We start from the raw sequence: 19,414 nt of genomic DNA, 5'->3' as shown, positions 1-19,414 counted from the left end.
TATTGCCTCAATTCTGAATAACTTTGCCTGGTAGAATATTTTTGGTTGTAGACTTTCTCTTTCAGCACTTTAAGCTCTATGTCCAATGTGGGGCTTCAACTCACATCCCCAAATTGAGTTACATGCTTTACCACCTGAACAAGCCAGGCGCCCTTCCCTTTCAGTACTTTGAATATATCATGCTACTCTTCTGGCTTGTAATGTTTCTGCTGAAAACTCCACTGATAGACTTATGGATATTTCCTTGTACATAATTAATTTTCTCTTGTTGCTTTTCGGATAGTCTTTAACCTTTAACATTTTTATTATTATGTCTTGGTGTGAACCTCTTTGGGTTCATATTGTTTGAGGTTCTCTGTGATTCCTGGACCTGGATGTGTTTCTTTCTCGATTACTATTAATAAATTAAGTTTTCTGTCCTCCCTTTTCCCTTCTGGGGCTCCTATAATGTGAATGTTGGTATGTTTGTTGTTGTCACAGAGGTCCCTTAACGTAGCATCATAAAGATTTTTTTTTACTGTTCAGTTTAGATGATTTTTTCTGTATCCTCTATTCTGCTGTTGATTGCTTCTAGTGTTTTTCATGTTACTGTACTCTTCAGCTCTGGTATGTTTGCATGTATATGCATGTGTCTGTGTGTGTGTGCACGTATTATTTATTTTCTACCCCTTTGTTGAAGATGAGTTTATCTTCTCCCAAGTTCTGTGAACATCTTTATGACCATTACTTTTATCAGGTAGATTGCTTACCTGTTTTATTTAGCTCTTTGCAGTTTTGTTCTTTCATTTGGACCATATCCGTGTGTTTCGTTTTGTCTGGCTGTTTCTATGTAATATGTAGGCCTGCTACATCTCCTGGTTTTAGAGGTATCAGTATGTAGGTGTCCTGTGGGGTCCAGAAGCACAATCCCCCATGGTCACCAGAACAAGGCGCTCTACAGGTGTCTCCTGTGGGCTGCATGTACTCTCCAGTTGTGACTGAACTGTCTTGACTTTTGTGGGTGTGCTGATGGGTGGGCAGACTCCCAGTGTGGGTGGCTGTAAGGCCCTGCAGTGATTTTGGGATGTGTTGCTAGGCAGGGCTGCCCCCATCCACAGGGCCAGAGGTGCTTTAAAGGGGAGCCAGTCTTGGGACGCTTGGGTGGCTCATTTGGTTAAGCGTCTGATTCTTGGCTCCAGCTCAGGTCGTGATCACTATTCCTGAGTTCTCTCTCCACCTGTTGTTCACATACACTGTCAATAAATAAAACAAATAAATGGAGAGCCAGTCCTGACCAAGACTTCCCACCAGACTGTGGTAGGGCAGGCGGCAGCTACCTTGGAGGTATGCTTACTGAGAGATGGGTTAGGTGGGTCAGATATGCAGGGAAATGCCAGGATTGGGTAAGTGGTGCTAGCAATGTAGATGAAGAGTCCTGAACTTGCACCTGCCAGGATTGGGCCAGCCAGGCTGAACGAAGGCAGGAACAATTGTGCCCATCAGCACTGCCCTTCCCAGAGAAAATTTCTACAGATCTGTGTTCCTTGTGTTCCTCTGGCACCGGCTTTAAAATGTGTCAATATTCATCTCACTTACATAGAACCTAGGTGCTTTTCAATCTGCTGCTTCTGTGCTGGGTCTTAGACTTTGAGTGCATTGGCCTTTAAGAGCAGAGACTCCATTTCCTACAGCTCTCCCGGAGTTAAACCTGGCTGATTTTCAAAACCAGACATTATGGGGGAATACCTTCCTGGTGTAGATTCCCAGGACAGGGAGGGGGACCCAATGGGCTTGAACCCCTCATTCCTCAGGCAAGACCTCTGCACCTGTGATACTCTTTTCTACTTGCAGGTTGCTAAGTGCTTTTCAAACTGCTGTTATTCTACCGGGTCCCAGGGTGAGTCAGCTTGCATGCAGGCCCTCCAAGCAGTGATTCTGTTTTCCTATAGCACTTTGGGACCTCCTACAGGTCTACCCCGTTCCAAGCCAAATGTTCTGGTGGCTTGTCTGATGCAGACCTTGGGGTCTAGAGTGCCCAGTGTGGGGCACCAACCTCTTGTTCTTCCTAGAGAAGCATCTCTCTAGTGTGAGATCTCTCCCTATTGTGTTGCCACACTGGAGTTTTTTTGTTTTGTTTTGAGACCATGTCTCTGCCTCTCCCTTCGCAATGTGATCATTTATATCCTTTGCTGTGGAGGGGAAAGCACAACCCCCATGGTCACCAGAACAAGGCGCTCTACAGGTGTCTCCTGTGGGGTTGCATGTACCCTCCAGTTGTGACTGAACTGTCTTGACTTTTAATTCATTTAGTTTTCAGATCTTTTTCAGAGGGAGATGATCCATATGTAGCTGTAGACATGGTATGCCTGTGGGAGGGGGGTGAGTACAGCGTCTTCATATACCACCATTTTCCCAGTTGTATCTTTTATTTATTTTTGAGAGAGCGAGAACAAACCCCAAGCAGCACGGAGCCTGATGCGAGGCTCGATCTCACAAACTGCAAGATCATGACCTGGGCCGAAATCAAGAGCCAGATGCTCAACCAACAGAGCCACCCAGGCGCCCCTTCTCAGCTGAGTCTTGAAAATTAGCTGCTAAAGCAATTTTTGGGTTAGATTAAGCCTTCAGAACACTTAGATTCGGTTGTATTAGGGAAGAAAATGTTCAGATAACATATTAAAATTTAAAGTGAGACTGCAGAAAGACCTGCCAATATCAAAGTATGAGGTTTTTTTCACATTTCAAACAGCAATGTAGTAACTAAATTCTTAAAAGAACTGCTGTCTACATTTGCACTAAAACATAGCTAATAACATCTGATGTTAACATTGTATTTAATAAGTAATGAACAGCAAAACAAACAATATACTCTTTAAATGTTTCGCTGAAACTCTCCACCATTTTGGCTTCATGTAATGAGGTATTTGTAGAATATACAGTCACATTTGATGTACATTTAAACTGAGTTTTTTTTTTGGTTTTTGTTTTTAGAAGGGGATGGTGGTCAGTAAGGAAACAAACCTGACTTTATTTTTGAAAGACAAAAACCAAAAATCTACGCAACTCCCAATTTAGATTAGGGTGGTTTCTACACTTCCTCTCCACATGCATATACTAAATAAAGCTAATTCACATCAAAGAAAGGTTTTTAAATTATATGCAGAAACTATACATTTTACCTTGTATCATTGCTGACTCCTGATGGGAGACCTTGGGTTTGTCTTAGGGGAAAAAAGACATGCTTTAATTCTAAGGACAGAATTCTGTAGATCAGGCAACAACGTATGCTTCAAAAGATATTAGAGCCATAGACTGAAATTATTTAGTGATAGTTACCAATATCCCATATGAAGGTAACAGTAAATGATTCAGTTTGGCTCCGTTAGCCATCCTATACCTGCTGGGTTACTGGCATATGACCCAAAAGCTGTAGCATTTGTTGGGAAATACTTTAGGAAGAGATGGCATATAAGTTGATTCATCTTTGACTCCAAATGACTACCTAAACTCAGGTTAGGGAAGCAGTGTCATTTCATGGCTTGTTTTCCTGCATTTCCACACTACGAGGCATTTTCACTCACTTGAAAATAGTATGATAACGCAGTGATCTAGTCCATACCACTTATTCAACCTAGTGTTAGCATCTCACTAAAACTTAGAAAACCAGGCATTTTCTTTTAATTCAGGACTTTAAGTGACAATTACTATGTGAAGACAATACTTTATGATTTGGAAAGATGAAAACTGAACAAAACTGAAAAATTTGCAGGCAGCATCTAAAGCACTCAATGAATGCTAACATTTCGTTACCATATCAGTATTTTTTAAAAATAAGATTTCTGTCTTAATCTATGGAAGAACAGGTATAGTAGCCCTTAGGCCACTCCTCATGGTGCTAAATGTTACTTACCCAGGACTAGCCTTGATAATGATTATTAGATTTGCTTAAACAGCTTGAAGCACTTGATACTTGAAGTATACTTAAAGAATTTACTGAGCTGATTCTTAAGGAGCCAAGTCAGTTAATATCCTAAGTCTTGAAAGCTCCCTTCAAATGTAATTTTCATAGTCCTTAAATTTTAATTGTCACTGTTTATTACTGTTTTGGCTACATTCTCTACAATTTCAGCAGCATCTTAAAGAGACAATGTGTCTATATGTACAATGAAAAAACAAAATGGCTTGCAACATGAGAAATAAGAGCCACAGTTTAACTGTACAATATTAAGGAGAATCTGTGGTATCACCTCCTTTTTCCGCAACATGGACAACTTACATGTAAGTATCAGCATTATGAATGTGACAAATAATTCTTACAGGAGTAAAATACAACATCCTGAAAAATAATGGTTTCTACCATACAAGGCAGTTAGAAAATGTTCACATTTTAACAAATCTGTACAAACCACAAGAAACTTGTTTATGGGACCATCATCCCACCTTGCTGATAAGAACCTTCTAGAAATGTAGGATAAACATGAACAATTTATAAATCTAGTATCTATGTGCTCCACAGCCCTAGAACCCAAGAAACTGATTTAGTGAACCCTAATATGTCCAAGAAGGATCATTTTTACATGCCTTGATTGTTAATGAATGCCAACCTTTAATATCTCTCTATGATGTACAGTCAACTTGCACCTTTAAAGAGGTCATTAAATTTTTTAGCAAAGAAGCAACGTCATTTAGCAGCAATTAAAGCGCCTTCAAGAAGACTTAAAAAAAATACAATATCCAATTAGAAAAGCCGTATTTTTAAACATTTGTACAAGAATAAGCTGCTGAAACTTGGTAATTGAAATACAACATCTGTACAACAATTTACAATAGAGCTAGAAGGGAACTTTATCATTATCCTGCATAGAACTGGTCTGGTCCACATTTGGTCACATACTATCACTTGTTTATGAACAAGGCCTGGTAATAAAGGGAAAATAATCTTAATTTTAACATGTTGAAAACACCAGAGATAATGCAATTTAGCGAATTCAACTGATTTCAAAACAAGCAGCTCATTTTGTCAAAGGTGTAAAGTATCTAGAAATAACAGCTCTCCCGTTAACATGACTAGTGTGTGTGGGGTGGGGAACGGACATGTGACTCCGAGGTACAACTTGGTAAAAGCCAGAACAGGCAAGTGACAAAGTCTAACTCTGTCCAAAGATGCTAACTCTCACATTCTACTACTACAAAACACAACTGTCACTGCCATTCAGTTCTTACTTTGGTTTCAGCAGGTTAACTGCTGAATGCTGAAGAATGTATCCAGGCACTATAGTTCTTGTGTTAGAAATATTTTTTCCGTGTGTTTTTAAATAATGAAAAACTACCCTTCATATTAGAACTCTCTAGTAACAACCAAATGTATTTAAGTATTATAAACGTTATTTACAGTGTTCCCCCAAACAACGATTTTTCTCCTTAGTATGGTATTCCTGTTTCTGTGCAACAGGCAGTCATCTTTCACTGCTTAAGGTTACAAAGTGTACACTTTATTCATTGTCCATGATCCACTCTCATACAAATGACGCTATGAAGAACTTCAGTTCACAAACAACCATGTCTGTGTGAAAAAGGAAACAAAAACAATCAAATGCTCTCAAACTCAAGTGTGTATCTGGAAGCAATTCAAAGATACCATGCCAATTTTGGAGGAAAATCAGTAAGTAATTATGCTTGTAGAAGGGGGTGTGGGGGATGCTGTGAGGCCAGCCATGTGTAAGTTTCCTGAAGAATTTGATCTTCTCATGTGCGGGAGAAGGTATGGGTCATTTGCCAGTTGGTGCACATCAAACCGATCTTCTTTTCGGTAGGCCAAACAGCGTCTTATAAAGGCCTTAAAAAAAAAAATTCAGAAGTTAAAATTTTTGTTTTTAAAAATATGTATTTTGGGGGGAGGGGCAGAGAGAGGGGGACAGAGGATCTAAAATGGGCTCCGTGCTGACAGTAGTAAGCCTGATGTGGGGCTCGAGCTAAAGAATTGTGAGATCATGGACACTCAACTGACTGAGCCACCCAGGTGCCCCAATTTTTGCCCCTTCTAATCATCCTACAGAAGGATGAACACATTTAATAAATATATTTCATTTCATTAGTATTCAAATCTTTAAAATTCTGTAGCAATAAAATTCTTCAAATTCAACTCAATTCATCCTTAGTGGTTCACTTTAGTCTAAATGATAATTGCTACCGTTTAAACTTCCTGTTGGAAAGATGCATCTCATTTTTAAAAAAATTTACAGCTAGAACAAAAATTAGCATTTTAATCCCTTTTGGATATGCAGTTAATTCAGTGGCATTTTAAGTACATTCATGTTGTGAAACATCAAGATTGACCATGTCCAGAACATTTTCATCATCCAAAACTTATCCAACATCCAAAGCAGAAGTCAAAATTCTGTATCCATTAAACAAGAACTCCCCACTCCTCCTTCCCCCAGCACTTGGTAACCACTATTCTACAAGTAGAGTAAGATTTGTCCTTTTGTGTAAGGCTTATTTCCCTTACCATAACGCTTAAGAGTTCTCCATGTTGTAACATGCATCAGAATTTCATTTCTTTTTAAGGCTGAATACTCCATTCCATGCAATTACCACATTGTATTTATCCATTTATCTGTTGACTGACATTTGCATTGTTTCTTCCTTTTGACTACTGTGAATAATGCTGCTGTGAGCAATGGTATATAAATATCTATTTGATCCTTGCCTTTGGGGGAGGGGGGGCATATACCTAAAAGTGGAATTGCTGGATGACAATTATTTTTAAAAACTGAAGTATAACTGACTGATCTATAACATATTAGTTTTAAGTGTGCAACCTAATAATTTGATATTTGTATATTGCAAAATGACCAGCACAATGTAACTAGTTAACATCCATCACCAAAGTTACAACTGTTCTTTAAGTTTATTTACTTTCAGAGAGTGAGAGTGAGCAAGCCAGCATGAGTTGGGGGTGGGGTGGCAGAGAGAAAGGGAGAGAGAGAATACCAAGCAGGCTCCACATTGTCAGCACGGAGCCTATGCAGAGCTTCACTTCATAAACGCTGAGATCATGACCTGAGCTGAAATCAAGAGATGGATGCTTAACTGACTGGGCCGCCCAGGAGCCCATTTTTATTTCATTTGATAAATTTAAAATCTATTCTCATAGCAACTTTCAAATATATAGTGTTATTAATTATAGTCACTATACTGTACATTACATCCCCATGACTTAATTTTTTAATTTACATCCAAATGAGTTAACATATAGTGCAACAATGATTTCAGAAGTAGATTCCTTAATGCCCCTTACCCATTTAGCCCATCCACCCTCCACAACCAACCCTTTGTTCTCTATATTTAAGAGTCTCTTATGCTGTCCCCTCTCCCTTATTTTTGCTTCCCTTCCCTTATGTTCATCTGTTTTGTATCTTTAAAAAAATTTTTAACATTTTATTTTTGAGACAGCATGAATGGGGAGGGGAAGAGAGAGAGGGAGACACAGACTCTAAAGGGGGCTCCAGGCTCTGAGCTGTCAGCACAGAGCCCGAATCGGGGCTCAAACTCATGAACCGTGAGATCATGACCTGAGCAGAAGTCAGTCACTTAACTGACTGAGCCACTCAGGTGCCTTGTATCTTCTGTTTTGTATCTTAAATTCCTCATATGAGTGAATCCCCATGACTTATTCTGTAATTGGAAGCTTTGACCCTACCCTCATCGCTTATTCTGCTCACCCCCTACTCCCTGCTTCCCACCAGTCTGTTCTTTGTATCCATGAGCTTGGATTTTTTTTTTTTTTTTTAGTAAGATTCCATATACAAGTGCGATTAGATGGTATTTGTCTTTCTCTGACTTATCTCACTTATTTAGCATAATGCATTTAAGGTCCATCCATGTTGTTGCAACTGGTGAGATCTTCCTTCCTTCTCATGGCTGAGTAATATCCTGTAAATGTGTGTGTGTGCATGTATATATACATATACACACATATATACATACACACACACACACACACACACACACACACACATGTTCAGCCACTATGTTGTTTTCATGTCTTGGCTACTGTAAATAATGCTGCAGTGAACACAGAGGTGCAGGTGTATTTTCCAATTTGTGTTTTCCTTTTCTGTGGATAAATACCCAGAAGTAGAATTACGGGATCACGTGGAAATTGTATTTTTAATTTTTTGATAAAACTCCATACTATTTTCCACAGTGGCCATACCAATTTACATTCCCACCAAACTGTGCACAAGGGTTCCCTGTTCTCCACATCCTTGCCAATACTTGTTTCTTGCCTTTCTAACAGCCATTATAACAGGTATGACGGGATATCTCACTGTGGTTTTGATCTGCACTTCCCTGATTAGTGATGATGAGCACCTTTCTGTGTATCTGTTAGCTATATGTCTTCTTTGGAAAAGTGTCTATTCAGATACTCTGCTCAGGGCAATCAGATTATTTTCTGCTATTGAGTTGTACAAGCTCTGTACATATTTTGGATATTCACCCCATATCAGCTATGATTTGCAAATATTTTCTCCCATTTGGTAGGCTGCCTTTTCATTTTGTCAAATCCTTTGCTATGTAGAAGGTTTTTCATTTGATGTACTCCCACTTGTCTATTTTTGCTTTTGCTGCCTTTGCTTTTGGTGTCAGATCCACAAATCCTCACCAAGGCTGATGTCAAGGAGCTTACTGGCTGTGTTTTCTTCCATTCGAGACTCTCATCCATTTTTAGTTTATTCTCATGTATGGTGTAAGACAGTGGTCCACTTCTCACAATATCATTTACTGAAGAAACTCCTTTCTCTACTGTATAGTCTTGGCTCTTTTGTCATAAATTAATCATCTATGCATGGGTTTACTTCTGGGCTCTCTATTCTGTTCCACTGATTTTTCCCTTTTTTATGCCAATATCATACTGTTTTGATTGCTACAGCTTTGAAATATAGTTCAAAATCAAGCAGTTTAATGCCTTCAGCTTTGTTCTTTGGCTATCCAGGGTTCTTCTGTGGTTCCGTACAAATTTTAGGATTGTGGAGTCTATTGTGTGGATTGTGTGAAAAATGCCATTGGAATTTTCATAGGGAGTACATTCAGTTTTCAGATTGCTTTGGGTAGTAAGGACTTTTTAATATTCTAATTCATGAGCACAGAGTATCTTTCCATTTATCTGTATTGTTTTCAATTCCTTTCATCAATGTTTTGTAAGTTTTCGGCATACACATCCTTCAATTCCTTGGCTAAATTTATTCCTAATTTTCTTTTTGATGCAACTGTAAATGGGACAGTTCTCTTAATTTCTGTTACTAGTGTACAGAAATCCAATAGATTTTTGCGTACTGATCTTTATATCCTGCAACTTTACTGAATTTTTTTATTAGTTTTGGGTGCAGTCTATTTAGGGTTTTCTATATATATATTGGCATCTGCAAATAGTGACCTTTTTACTTCTTCCTTTCCAAATTGGATGCCTTTTATTTCTGTTTCTTGCCTACTTGCTCTGGCAAGAACTTCCAAATACTATGTTGAATATGGAAAGCTGCTGCATTTTTCCTTATACAATTGTAAACTCCTAGAATTTTTCTTCTGCTGAAAGACTCCTCTCACCCTCCTTCCATTTTACTATCAGTTTATTCTGGCCACAGGTTATGATGCCACTTTTTGTCATATTTCTTTCCTTTTTAAACATCTTTCTTTAGATGAAGGGAATGCTGAAGTGATACTTCTATTGGGGTTTGTTTCTTAGGTTAATATCATGTATCAGTACACTTTTGAAAAAACTAATGGAATATAATCCGTATCTGTTTTTCCTTCTCAAACTGGTTTTATATATTGTCCTTCAAAATGGCCTTTTATTTTTTAAAGAAATCTAACATTTACAAGACAGTACACAAATCCTGAGTGTATAGCACAAAGCAAATCTACGTAACTGGCAACCAGAACAAGAAAAAGAACTTTACCAGAACCTCTAGTCTCTTCATGCCCCTTTCCAGGCACTGGCTGGCTCTGTCCACAATAATCTCTTTCCTGACTTCTAATACTGTAGTTGAGTTTTGGTTGTTCTGAACTTTATTTAAGTGGAATTATAGCTTATGTTCTCTTTTGCCTGGCTTCTTTCACTCAGTACTATATTTGAGAGATTCATCCAATTTTTGCAACAGATAAAACATTCTCAAGGGATAACTGATTGTTTCCTTTTAATCCTGACACTAGAAATAACTTTAGCAGCTTGTCTTGAAATTCCCAACTTCCAGATACATTCATGAATTAAAGCATTTGTAGGAAAACTACAAGTAAGAGACATAACTTTAAAATCAAAGCTTAATCACCTTAAAAAGTATTCTGCACCTTCTCAGTTTGAAATTCATTATAAGTAATTTTTTTTCTTTAAAAACAAAACCTAGCTTTTCTCATCATTATACCTTGGGTATTAGCTAATATTTACTAAAATTTTTTCCGAATCCTTAGGTCTTAATCATTTTCTGAGTGGTCACTGAAACCCAACATGGAGAAAAAAATATCAAGAGTGACTGATATGTTCAAGGCAGAGTTTTAGAAGATGAAAAGCTGCTGACAGCAAGGTTAGGAAGTCTACAAGGAGAAAATGTACTTCAGATGCCCACACCAGGTCAGTGGAGGTACTTGGTAAAGGTGTACTCTGTAAGGATGAGATCTGAAAAAGAACACATGCAAAACCCCACAAAAAACAGTGTGATCTTCCCCATCCCAGATCTGAGGTGGGGGAGCCTAGGAAGAGCCTAAGGCTAGACTCAGGGATCGTCAAATGGGACTTCTTTTTGGCACACTACATTCATGCCTGGTCATTTCTGCCGGTTGATTCATTTAGTTTCTGTTCTCATGAAGGCAGAATTTAGATGCCAACATTGTCAGGTTCCTTTTAAAGGAGACATATTTACCTTATGAAAAATACGTGATGTTCTTATTCTGAAGCATAATGAATTATCTTCTAAGAGTCATCCAAATAACTTGCTAAAGCACCAGTTAAGATGTAACAGACAAAATGAAATACAAGACGGTTCCAAAAAGCACAGAGTACAAAAAAAAACCCTAGTAAGTACATCTTCAGTTATGAAGGTCACTATGACCTCAATGAATGGTAACATCTAGCAGTATTTTATCTATATTCTAAGAAACTATATAATGCCTGTTTATGAATTATCCTTATGGCCTAGACTACTCACACCAGAAAAAATGGGAACTTCATGTGTTTTTTTTCTCAGCAATTTCATAGGTTTTAAAAAGGAAAAGATGCCAACAGGGCTCACAGAGAAATGAGCTTTGTGAGAAGGATAACAAAGCAGGAGTGAAAATACAAATGTGAAAGGCCAACAGGATGAAGGTGGGAAGATGTAAGTACCGTAAACATTCTATTAATTAGAAATGGCTATTCTGTGTTACCACACAGACATATGGATTAGAACTACAGGAAGCCACTATTACAGATTCACAGACCGCTACATGGAAGCACAGGTGATGAAGAGGTCAGGCTTTTTCCACAGCTACTGTTGGGTGGCATACGGTCAACAGTGAATTCTGGAGTCTAGCGTAAGTGAATACTTTGGTCCACAGCTCTCCTACTTACTAGCTAGTTTGCTTCTGGGCAAAGTACTTCTACGATGGCTTAGCTGGCCTCCTACTTTATACAATGGGAATAACAAGAAACTGATCTACACCTCATAAGGTTGTTAATAGATAAAGTATCAACACAATGCTTGGCACACAAGCACTAAATAAATGGTAGTTATTACTACTTTTATTACTTCTTATACACTTAAAATACTTCAGTATTAACATAAGTTTGTGATTTTCCCTTGCTCTCCACAAAGCAAGCTGGTGTGATCAAAGAATCAGGGACTGTATTTGGGTCTTGAAAACTATCAAAACCAAAGACCGAAGAAACAATTTTCCAGAGCAAATAACCAGTCCCAACGGGACAGATTTCACTGTGGTAGTGATCCCTTTTACTTTACTTGTAAGTACAGTTGACCCTTGAACAATGTGGGGGTTAGGGGCACAACTGAAAATCCAAATATAACTGAAATGCCCAAAAATGTAACTACAAATAGTCTAGTGTTGACTGGAAGCCTTACCAACAACAAACAGTTGAGTAATATATATGCTGTAGGTTATACATATTAAATGCTGTATTGTCAATAAAAAATTAGAGAAAAGAAAATGTTAAAATCATAAAATACATTTATAGTATTGTACTGTTTACTGAAGAAAATCCACATTAAGTAGACCTGTGTGGTTCAAAAGTCAATTGTACTTTGTTTTAAGCACAATTTATGAAAAGAATTACTTCACAAAACCTATTTACATAAATTTAATACCTTTGCTTCACTGCTTACAACTGGTTTTACAGGGAACTGGACTTCTGTGGCTTTTAATATTGTATTTTCTTGAAGAATGTCTTGTTGAGATTGATTGTGACCAAATGGCTTAAAAAAAAAAAAAGAATAAAATGTTTAAATATTTTGTGAGAAATTTCTAAGAGTAATTATCAGTGAATCCCCAAGATACAAATGATTTGTATTCTAAAAAATCCTGTCCTCAGTTATTTGGAACTTGGGATGCATTTTCTTAAAACAAGGTTCTGAGAGCAGACTGAGTAAACCCATCTAATCAATCCTCCACATAGCTGAAACGTTGTGAATAAGCACAGAAAATAATGCTGTTACAATATAATCAAGATAAAAATATAAAAAGAAATCAAAATTATGACTGGTCAAAAAATTGAAATACGATTAGAGGAGTAAGAAGCAGTGAAAACGTCTGTGAAAATTCCAAAGAATAAAATACCTGATCACAATACACTCCCTTCAATGACAACTCAGGGATGGGAAAGTGTCTGTGGCAGCTCACAGTTCTGACTTCAATATAAAGAGAGGTTTGGAAAGAATTAAGGCTAAGTTTGATGAAGTTTCCCCGAGAAAGCTAAACTGAGTAGGAGGAGGGGAGACAACGTGAGCAAATAGAATGAAAAGTGTTTTCCACTTTCCAATATCCCTAAAATAGCAGAAAATGTTAGCACTATTAACAGATAGCTTCTTTTACTTTAAAAAAAAAAGGGGCGGTGGGTAGGGATGCCCAAAGCAACTTAAGTAAGCTGCTGGCTTTCCTTAGAAGGGTCTACACTGACTTGAAGTTAGTTAAACTTTGCATTTAAAAAGGAAATTCAACTTATCTCCACACAGCAGAATCCTGCATACTTTAACTTACCTTTCTACCATAAAGACACTGAAAGAAGATGACTCCAACTGACCATACATCAACCTTGTTGGAAATCTTTGGTGGTTCTTTTCCAACCACAAAACACTCAGGAGGTAAATACCTATAGTTTTTTTGGGGGGTGGGGAGGGTAGAAAACAGGAAAGGATACTGTTAAGAATCTGTAACTTAAAGCCTTCTCAGTGTACATTTAGAATACCCAGAACACTCCTGTCATCTATACATAAAACCTTAGGACTTTTATCAATGAAAATGACCAAAACTTTTGAAGCATTTACATCCTTGTGTTATCTGACTCTAGAGTCAAAACCTACAACTTTGTGATGAAGTCTGCAATATACACATATTATGTATACATATTATATATACTAACAAATCTTTCATTTCTGTAGACAATATATATATAATCATTAGAAATTACAATGTTCTAATTTGAGCAAGCAATAATAAATGCTCTCCCATGCCCTTTCACCTGAGTTCAAACCGTAGACAATTCTCTTCCTAAAGCACCTATCTGACCACTTGGTTCTTCTGTTTAAAAAACTGCAACATCATGAACCACCAGATTAAGACCTCCTAGCTCTTGTTGGTACACACAGACCCATCCTAATCTAGAAGCAACTTAAATTTCCAAAATCTGCACTCCCTCTTCTCCTTCATTCCCACACCTCCTCAAACTGGCTAGGCAAAAACAATTCACTTGGTTCCCCAACAATGCCCTCTGCTGCATCCACCCCCACTACCCACCACCTTCCTATGCTTAATATGAATCTCTAATGCCTTCCCTGACCACTCCATTTGGTGAGTACCTTCTCTCTTTTAAGAGCCACTGGACCTTCATAAGCCTTCTCTGTTTCCTCCAGGCTGAGCTTTGCTCCCTCCCTACGTAACCAGCAGATGTTATGGTACCTCTATTATGGCATTAAACTAAAATCCCACTAAACTGTGAGCAGAGCTCAAGGAGCTCTTATTATTCAATGTGTAGTTTTTGAACACAGCAGCATCTGAAATATGTTAAGAATTCAAAAATACTATTTTCTATTTTTAAGTTCATAATTTTATATAAAGGAAAAGTAAAAATAAATTTGTCACACCTTAGATTGTAAGTAAAAAAATCCACCAGGGATGCAAGCATCTCCCACCTTAAAATTTAGATAAACTTAAAAAATCCTGGAAAGGAGTTTTTTTTTTTTTCCTTTAGTTTTATACTATGATAAAATCATTTACATCTCAGCAGAAATGGATAGATTTCTTAAAAAAAAAAAACTTTTTGAAAAAGAACCAACAGAAATGACCAATAATTTATTTGGAATGTAAATCCTTTTCTACCCCCCAAATCAAGTAAAAAGCCAGACTTGTTTTATGATAAAAATATATATTTTGCGTATATTTATGAAACAAGAATGGCTTGTAAACACTATGCTGCACTGTCTCTTGAGGCAAAAGGGTAGAACCAAAGAGAGAAATTGTAGGGAGAGAGACCCAAAGCTGGAGAGAAATGACCACCAGGACTTAGTGAAAAATTGCATTTGAGGCCTGAGAGGAAAGGGGGGACAAAACTGATTTTCTTCTAACTGGTAACTGACAAATAGTTTATACATTTCTGGGGATGAGATGTAATTTGTGAAAGTACTATACATATGTATTGTAAAAGACTGTAGAGAACATCCCAGTTTACCAAACACACAGCTAAGAAACTTAAAACCATTTTTAAAAACGTTTCTATGGGAAACACATTCCAGGTTACTACATGGAAATACTCCAGCCCTCCTGTCAGAGGTAAATCTCCTTGCCCAGACCTCCACTAGCAAAGCCAGAGTGCGAGGGAAACAACATAGCAGGAAACTCTGCAGAGGAAGGACGATGTATTATTTAGAACTGTCTAAATCTACTACGTCAAGCTGTCGTCCATAGAATCCAGGGTTCTATAAAGGAGACTGGATGCTGCAACTCTAAAGACTGCTGATTGAGGATACTAACTTTTAGGGGGTTACTAATTTGATAATTTTCTTTAAATATGGAAGAAAAATCCATGACCTACTATCTTACTCATATTCCTAGAAAATGGTACAAGCAGAATTTGAGAGTAAAATGGTTTTAGAAGAATATAGGGAAAGTCAAGTTCACACAGACCGGCGGCATCCTGTGGAACTGGTTATTATGTGCCCAGGCTGTGTGAAGACTGTTCTAGAAACTAGTCTCCATCCTGTTCAATGAAGTTGTGTACAGTTCTCTCTCCAATTAAAATTTTACTCCTTTTTCTAAACTAAGTTTGTTTTGAAATCTTATAGTCTTATGTTCTCCACTTTGGTGCATTTGACCAGAAGTTTGAAAATTCACTGAGAAGTGATTTTTGTCAACACCTTGGTACTCTGAAGGGAATGACACTCATTTAGACTTAGATCTATGAATCTATAGTTCTATCCAGAGTTTATACATATGAAGTTATTAAAAGGGATTTCTGAGAGTCAAGTCCAAAGACCAAGAATATGCTAAACTTCTTTCCCATTGTAAGATCAATGCAATCTTCATCTTCAACAAAAACCAAAAAACTTCTACAATGAGGGCTTCATGCTTATGACTATTGCTTGTAATAGTTATGTTGTTATATTCACGTAAGTATTTTTACTCATGATAAACATCACTTGAATATACAGAAAGAAAATCCGTAATTTTCTATGTGAGGCGTTTCTGGCTGGTAGATACTGAAGTCACTCACTGATGCCAAGTCATTCTCCCTTCACTTACCTCATATTTATAGTTAAGAGCAGATGAGAAAAGAAGGCTGATGACAGGAATCTCCCTCTTGACTCAAACTTCGTATTAGTAACCCCCACCACAGTAATCTCCAAAATACATGAACATAAAAACTAAACTCTCACAAAAAGTAGTCTACACAATTTCAATTCAAGATAAATTATACATTTACCAGTAAGTGCCTGCCCCTTGAGAAGTTAGATCCATTCCATCTACACCATAGCTATCATCATCCATAATCTTAGATAGACCAAAATCAGTGATTTTGATTTCTCCACATGCTGTGCCATCTACCAGAAGAATGTTTCCTAAGAACAAAATATAAGGTTTTTTTTTTTTTCAATGACACACAGATGCTGACTTGTGGGCAACAAACAGATATTTAAAAATACATAGTTAAAATGTAAACAAATTATAATTTTAAAGTGTGGTAACACAATAAACATTTTAAATTCTTCTAGTATCCCATGGAGTTTTTTGTAAAAAGCTAAACCACAAAGCATATTTGCATATTTAAAGTTTAAAAAAATAAAATTATTTTGACAAATTTTATTAATTACCTGGCTTAAGATCATAATGTATAATAGGGGGTTTGATTTCATTGAGATATCTTAGTGCATTTACAATTTGCATTACAATAGACCTAGCTTCCTTCTCTGACATTAATTTATGTTGCTTCAGATAGAAATCCAAGTCATTGCCTTCACAGTATTCTAACACTGTACAAAACCTACAATGAAGAGAAAAAAAATTAGACTTAAAATATCACCCAATAATTATCACAGTGGAGAAATGAAGTGTATATCATAACAGAATAGGGAAAGCAAAAAAGCAAACAGTTTCTCTTAAAAACTAAATCCTTATATTCACTTACGTATCTGTATCCAAGGAGAAATAATCATAGAGTTTAACTATCCTAGGGTGATCCAGTTCTTTATGTATTCTATATTCTCTGCAGGCATGTCTATGAGAAAAGAGAGTATATTCATTCTCCATGACTATTAAATGTACTTTCACTTGATACAAACCAGAAAATATTAATATTTACTTGTGGTAGTTTTCCTTCTTCTCATCCCTCCAGCTTTTATTAAGCTGATGGATCTTCACAGCAGCATATCTTTGTTCATAAAGGTCAAAAGCCTAGAATTCAAGGCATAGAAAAGTTAGGACCAAAGATCAACTGAATAGCTGAAGAGATTTTTACAAATTTTTTGGTGATGATTTTTGCAGTAATATGGAATTAGAACGTACACTACAGTTTTTGAACTATGATTATATATAGTTCTATCACACATTTATTACTGGAAACAAGATACAAATTCCATCATACTACATCAGAGAAAACTTTAATGTGAATTTTCATATTCAAGTTCATAAGTACCAATATATTGAATCAAGATAAAACAAAGTTATTGTTTTCTTTCTTTACACATGAATCTGGCTCCTCTCTACTGGCAGAAGCAGTAAGCAGCCAACAGAACAGATGGCTATAGTGTGTTTTTTATGGGCCGGACAAAGCAAACCTTTTTCCTCTACCTTTTTCTAGCAACTCCCCACTTCTTTAAAAATAAACAGGTTCCTAACAATTTCCAACTGTCTAAAAAATTATAAACTTTGATTATGAAACTGTTCAAACATAACCATAACCATACCACATATCATTTTATCACACCTAACTACATCAATAATTTCTTAAAATCTCTTCTAATACCCAACTTGTCTTCAATTTTCACTGGTTGTCTTAAAAAAAAGGTTCTTATACTGGTTTGTTCAAATCATCAGCCTAATTCTTACATAAAAAAATTAAGAATGATTAGTATTCTTTTAAGGTCTTGGGTAATTTATAAATTAAAAAAAAACACACTTGAATGTCATCAAAGAGAGATCTACTAATTTAGGTTCTGTTGTGATTTATACATAAAGGTGTGCCTTTATTAAAAACTTTTTAAAAAATATTCATTTTTGAGAGAGACAGACAGTGAGCGTGGGAGGTGCAGAGACAGAGGGAGTCACAGAATCAGAGGCAGGCTCCAGGCTCCGAGCTGTCAGCACAGAGCCTGATGTGGGGCTTGAACTCACAAACCACGAGATCATGACCTGAGCTGAAGTCAAGCACTTAACCGACTGAGCCACCTGGGTGCCCCTGAAGGTATCCCTTAAAAAAAAAAAAAAAAAAACACTTAAGGGCGCCTGGGTGGCTCAGTTGGTTGGGCACCCAACTTCGGCTCGGATCATGATCTCGCGGTTTGTGAATTTGAGCCCCACATCGGGCTCTGTGCTGACAGCTTGGAGCCTGCTTCGAATTCTGTGTCTCTTTCTCTCTCTGCCCCTCCCCCACTTGTGCTCTGTCTCTATCAAAAATAAATCAATGTAAAATACATAAATAAACACTTAAAAGGTACATATTTATAAGAATGAAGGTCCCCAGTCCCTACTCCCCACACCCCCATCAACTTAACCTAAAAATAAACAGGAAACACAAACTGCTTGTCACATAAGCCTGAGATCAGAAATAATATAGGATGCAGTAGTTAAGAATATTCACTTTGGAGGCAGAACTCATCAACTATACTGGGCACCTGGTGGCTCAGTGGGTTAAGTATCTGACTTTAGCTCAGGTCATGATCTCACAGTCCATGAGTTCGAGCCCCACATCGGGTTCTGTGCTGACAGCTCAGAGCCTGGAGCCTGTTTCGGATTCTGTCTCTCTCTTCTCTCTCTGCCCCTCTCCTGCCCACATTCTTTCTCTCAAAAATAAGCATTAAAAAAAAAGAACTCATCAACTATAGAACTTTGTGCTAATAGCTTCTTAGCCTTAGTCTCATTTGTAAAGTTTGGGTTGTTGAGAGGATTAAATAGGGTAGAACATATAAAATGTTAAACATGAACTAATTACAATATTAAAAGTTTAAAGAAATAGAAAAGGATAAAAGTAAAAGAAGCTCATGTGAAAGAATGCAAAAAAGCATAAAGGATAATAGAAGAGAATAAAATTTTAAGTACACTAATAAAAGTTATCAATATATATTTGACTTATATATGATACATCTTTCTCTCAAGATTAGGGGAGTATAGTATACCCTTCCCATAGGCTAATGTGGTAATTACTGAGCAACTGATTCAGTATTTTCCACCTTGGTATAGATAAAAAAGTCTGTATTTTTTGATTTACAGTCTGCTTCTTTCCCAGTGGACCTGGCCACATGAAAAGGCTTTTTGAATGGGTTGGAAAGAGTGGTGTTTAGTATTTAGATCAGTATTGAAGATTCAAGTTATTAGGCCCAATCTGCATTTTCTACTTGCTATATAAGTCTTTTCTTCAAAAAGAAAAACCCCTTTTAGCCCCCACCTGTGGCATTAAAAACAGTGCAAATAGTGTAGGGCAGTGGCAGAAGGTTGTCATGAAAGGTGTTAGCAGGCTCAAAAA

The 19,414-nt window shown here is 37.1% G+C and overlaps 1 protein-coding gene across 1 annotated transcript in view; it reads right to left on the bottom strand.

Moving 5' to 3' along the window:
• Positions 1-4,056: 4,056 nt before the first annotated feature.
• Positions 4,057-19,414, bottom strand: part of TLK1 (tousled like kinase 1) — a 146,539-nt gene continuing 131,181 nt past the window's right edge. Inside the window, exons 15-21 of the mRNA XM_047082586.1 lie at positions 17,036-17,127; positions 16,862-16,951; positions 16,548-16,717; positions 16,160-16,295; positions 13,222-13,333; positions 12,333-12,440; positions 4,057-5,815 (exon numbers count right to left, since the gene is read on the bottom strand). Coding sequence (XP_046938542.1) covers positions 5,639-5,815; positions 12,333-12,440; positions 13,222-13,333; positions 16,160-16,295; positions 16,548-16,717; positions 16,862-16,951; positions 17,036-17,127 — 885 coding nt within the window. The 3' untranslated portion in view covers positions 4,057-5,638. The remainder of the gene's footprint in view (positions 5,816-12,332; positions 12,441-13,221; positions 13,334-16,159; positions 16,296-16,547; positions 16,718-16,861; positions 16,952-17,035; positions 17,128-19,414) is intronic.

This window comes from Lynx rufus, unplaced genomic scaffold, assembly GCF_022079265.1.
Source record: "Lynx rufus isolate CCGP_SWC_20201006 ecotype Redwood Valley unplaced genomic scaffold, mLynRuf1.p SCAF_2, whole genome shotgun sequence".
NCBI classification, from domain to species: domain Eukaryota; kingdom Metazoa; phylum Chordata; class Mammalia; order Carnivora; family Felidae; genus Lynx; species Lynx rufus.
This window is presented reverse-complemented; position numbering and strand designations above follow the sequence as displayed.